At 54.3% G+C, this 4602-nt stretch overlaps 1 protein-coding gene across 1 annotated transcript; it reads right to left on the bottom strand.

The window, feature by feature from the left end:
- Positions 1 to 435: 435 nt before the first annotated feature.
- Positions 436 to 3984, bottom strand: LOC104471563 (sodium-dependent neutral amino acid transporter SLC6A17; the record flags this gene model as incomplete). Its single annotated transcript, XM_010086940.1, has 6 exons — positions 436 to 804; positions 1233 to 1395; positions 1962 to 2121; positions 2314 to 2506; positions 2884 to 3076; positions 3743 to 3984. Coding segments are annotated over 6 exons (1320 nt in total), but the record flags the coding sequence as incomplete, so codon positions are not given.
- Positions 3985 to 4602: the final 618 nt, after the last annotated feature.

Below are 4602 nucleotides of genomic sequence, written 5' to 3'. Positions count from 1 at the left end.
TCCCCCTGGCTAAAGGAAAAGGGACAGAGAGGGAAGAGCGCTGGCTTACAGGAGGAAGCGTGTCTGGCTTTCCACCCAATGCCAGGTCCTTTTTCCAACCACCAGCTGCTTAGAAAAGAGAGATTCTCTGCTTCAGATTTGAGCTGCTTGAGAGCAACTCTCAGAAAGATACTGCAGTCTCTTGTTCCTCCTCCCTTCCCCGAAGGCAAGCCTTGGGGGGGTCCTGCCTTTCAGCCCAGGGTTGTCGGAGGAGTCCTGCCCCTCCCGCAATCCCTTCTTCCCGATGTCATCTTAGAAATGGCTGCTTTTGTTTACGATTTTAAGAGGGGTTTCTTCTTCATCTTCCTTATTAATTAATTTTCCTGTTGCCTGGACACCCAGGATCCACTCCCCAGTGACCTCCATCTCCCGGTGGGGGTGGTCTGCAGGCAACCATCACAGTTCGGATTCAGGGGTGCTGGCCAGTAGGTACCCGCTCCCGTATCGTCCGTTGGGAGCACTGCTCATTTCCAGGGGGGAATTGCTCCCGGGACCCAGGTAGGAACGGTGGGTGGGCATGGGAGACGGGGTCTCGCTGGGCATTTTGCTCAGGATGAAGCGAGTCTCGTCGTTGTCTTCCAAATTGGAGATGTCCTTCATCATCCGGCCCTTCTTGTAGGTGACAGAGAGGGCATTGGAGCCATCTGAGACGAGGTGGAACTGCCGGAGGATGAAGACCAGAGGCAGGGGGAGGGATGCCAGGATGATCAGAGAGATGAGAATAGCCATGGCCCAGGTTGGGTAGAAAAGGAACTTTTCTGCAGCCTGGAAAAGAGAGAGATTAGTGTCAAGGGGAGGTTACAGCCAAGGTGATGCACACCAGGTACAACTTCCAAGAGGTGGGCAATTCCTTCTGCCTCCCGCCCGACTTCATCCTCAGCTTCCTTCTGAAGCTCTCAGAAGATGGGTTCAAATAAATAAGAAGGACACGGTCCTGCACACAGCGTGTAGCTGTGGAAGCAAACCAAAGCCCAAGCTCAAACTTCAGCCCATGGTCAGAGCTGGATGGAGACTTCTGGGCAGTGTGGACAAACCTGATTGCCTGCAGAGGATGAATGGCCACAGGCAGAACATCTATCAGGAGGAGAGAGGAGGAGGAACGAGCAGAGCTGGGAGGAGCGGGGTGGTCTGCAGCTCTCAGCTCAGCCTGAACCTGGGGTGGAGGTGGCCGTGGGGAAGGGAGATGCACTCACCTCCTCTCTGATCCAGGCGCTGTAGCCCGGGGGGGTGACTCCCAGCTGGATGATGCTGGCGGTCATCAGCACAGCCATGCAGATGGGAGAGACGTACTTCCAGGTGTAGTAGTAGAACTGATAGGGCCGGAAACCCAGCATTTCCGTCAGCTCCTGCATGAACCTGCCAAGAGGAAGGATGGAGTCACGCCATTCCCCACCTCCAAGTGATAAACTCCCTCCCAGGAGCCTCTGTTGTGAATTATGCTCAAGGTAGAGCCTGAAGAACCACCCAGCTGATGCAGGCAAACATCTCAGTGTCCCTCAAGCCTGTAGGACTCGTTGGGAACCTTCAAAGGCCCTTTGAGCATTAGCCAGCATCTCCCTTGCTCTGGCCAACTCATGAACAACAAGAACAGGCACTGGGGGAAGAAGGTCTCCTTCCAGAAGGATCTGGAAACCTCAGGCACAAGGGTAATCACAAGTGACAGAGCACCATAACCACCACGAGATACCCACTAGAAGGACCCTCTCCTGGGGCTGGGTTATACCTAGGGCAGAGCAGAGGATCAAGGTGAACCAAGCTCCTGCCTCTCTAAGGGAGCTGCCCCTGGGGCGTTTGCTCCATCAGAGCTGGCCTCCTGGGGAAAAAGTGGAACATGGAAAAAATATGGAAAAGAGATGTAAAGAGGGACTTTTTTATCCAAGAGCTAGAGCACAGTTATACTCTTTGCTGTACAAACGCCTTACTTCTTGGTGCCGTAAATCCAGGCCACAGCAATATTCTCCAGGATGACCACGACTGTGAGCGGCAGTGTGGCTGAATAATCATCAAACATGGTGACAAAGTAATTCCCAGAGCGCTGCACAAAGATCAGTCCCACCACGAAGGCAAAGATGCAGCAACCAACTGTGGGGAGCAAACAGGGCACAGTCAGCAGAGCACCCCAAGGGGAACCAAGACCTCCACCGCACAGCCCATTCCCTGCATTCACAGGACCCAGTCCACATCCACCACGTCCCCACTCTTCTGGAGTGACTCCAGGACAATGGGGACCCTCCACCCCCACCCCCCAGGACGATGCAGGAGAAAAGACCTCACCTGTGAACACTTCCTTCCGCACCTTGAAGGTGTCGATGATGGGTGTAATGATGCCTGACATGGTCCCGATCATGCTACCCAGCCCCAGGTTTATCAGCATCAGGAAGAACATGACGGACCAGAATGGTGAGGCTGGGAAGTGGGTCATGGCTTCTGTGAAGGCAATGAAGGCCAGGCCAGTTCCTTGCACCGACTGTTCAAGGGGAAGAGAAGACCAAAAGACAAGGAAAGACATATCAGCGACACAGCCTGCAAGGTTCTGCATGCCTCAGGTCTCTCCTGTTGCACTGAATCACTCTTCAAGGAAAGAAAAAGCCTGTCTGGTCCCCCAGCCTGGAAGCGGTGATGTCCCTGCTAGACTTGCTATAGGCAGATCTTTCCCAAACCCCAGGAAGGACCATTTTGTGCTGGGGAAGACCACAGTGACATGGAATCCCCATCCCTGGAGGGTCTCTAAAAATAGTTTTTCCAGATCCATGTGCCAGGAGTGACACAAGTAAAGCAGCTCCTACCAGGGAGAGGCAAGGGGGTAGGTAACCTCCTGGTTCTCCTAGGAATGCCACCAGGTACCTTGTTGAGTTCGTCCTCCAAGAGGCAGGCATCCAAGCCCAGTTCTTTGAAGTGTCCCTCTTTGACTGTCATGATCACCCGGTACATCTCGTTGTAGTCCTTGGTGGTGAGGTGGGAGAAGTTCACGTGGGGTGGGATGAGGTCGTGGCTCAGCACATTGGTGTTCAGATAGCCCAGGATTTTCTCAGCATTCCTAAGGGAGAGCAGAGCCTGATCACCCAGAGATGTCCACACAAACCCTTTGCCCCAGGCAGGATGGATCTCCCTGGGTCACGCTGCCCAGGTCTCAAAGGATGTCTTTGCAATCTCCCAAGGTGTATGTAAACATTGCATTAGGGCACATGACAGAGGATGAGGATGGGGGCCCACCAGGGAACGGGCTCGCTGCACCTCCTTCCCAGGTTTATCTCCTGCTCTGGGACTCCACACTGCGTGTCCTGGATTTTTGTGGATGCAGATCACTGTCTGAAGGTAACACCAGGTGCACAAATTCACCCTCCTCCAGCTGCTTCTAGGGCATGGCACAGCAGCTCCCTTGACCTTGCGGACAAACGGACCCTACGACGGGTGGAAACTCGGGGAAACATGGTGATGTGACTAGATATGTTGGATTTCCCCTTGATTTGCATCTTAGGGATGGATTTTAGGTTGGAGGAGCTGAATACCCAACTCCTTGGAGATCCAGGGATCTGAATACTCCAACATCTCTGGAGATCCAGGTCTCGACCACCAGGAACATGGGTCCACCAAAGCACAGCATCACCCAGCTCCACAGCACTTATCCTCTTGCCTCCAGACCCACCCCAACCACCTGTAGCAAAGACCTGCCCACCCCAAACAAAGGAAAAACAAATCTTACTCCACCACGCATTTCTCATTCATGATGTTGGCCTTGAAGCCCAGCACAGCAAACACAACCAGGGTGGCCAGGACGGACGTGAAGAAGTTGATGAAGGAGACAAGCGTGGCATCAAACTGGCAGTTGTTGTCCTGCTTGTTGTAGCTGGAGAAGGCAATGACCCCCCCAAAGCCCAGGCCCAAGGCGAAGAAAACCTGCGTAGCTGCCTCCCGCCACACCTGGGGGTCTAACATTTTGTCCAGCTTGGAGGGGAGACACAAGAAGAAGTTAGGTGGTTTGGTGGCCCCACAACTCATCCCAGGGGAGTCAGAGCTAACTTCAAACGTTGCGGTGCATACAGCCTGGGATGGTTTTGGAGCAGCCGTGGGCATGCTTTGATCTACCACAATCAGGTCTTGCATTACCAAGCACTCAGTGGTCCTTCTTCTCTTTCCCAGAGGAGGAAACTGAGGCATGGAGAAGACACATGAAAGTTTGGCCTGGCCATGTCTCTGGGTGCTCCATCTCCCCTACAGCTGCCCCATGGACCATCCAAGGGTTGTGGATGCCCCATCCCTGGAGGGGTTCAAGGCCAGGCTGGATGAGGCTTTGGGCAACCTGGGCTAGTGGGAGGTGTCACTGCCCATGGCAGGGGGTGGCACTGGATGGGCTTTAAGGTCCCTTCCCACCCAAACCATTCCATGATTCTATCCAACTGCCTTGGGGAGCTGGCCGTCCCCATCCCCCACCTGAGGGAGGCACACACCACCCAGCAATGGGTCTCCAACCTCCTCCAGCCACGTCCTGCCTCCAGAGCACCCAGAATACTTGAAACAAACCCATCGTGGCTGGTGGTCTTGTCTAACCTCCCACCCCCCCAC

This window comes from Pterocles gutturalis, unplaced genomic scaffold (genome assembly GCF_000699245.1).
Source record: "Pterocles gutturalis isolate BGI_N339 unplaced genomic scaffold, ASM69924v1 scaffold31351, whole genome shotgun sequence".
In the NCBI taxonomy this organism is placed as follows: Eukaryota; Metazoa; Chordata; class Aves; order Pterocliformes; family Pteroclidae; genus Pterocles; species Pterocles gutturalis.
Note: the sequence above shows the minus strand (reverse complement) of the source record. Positions and strands in the feature narration are given on the sequence as shown.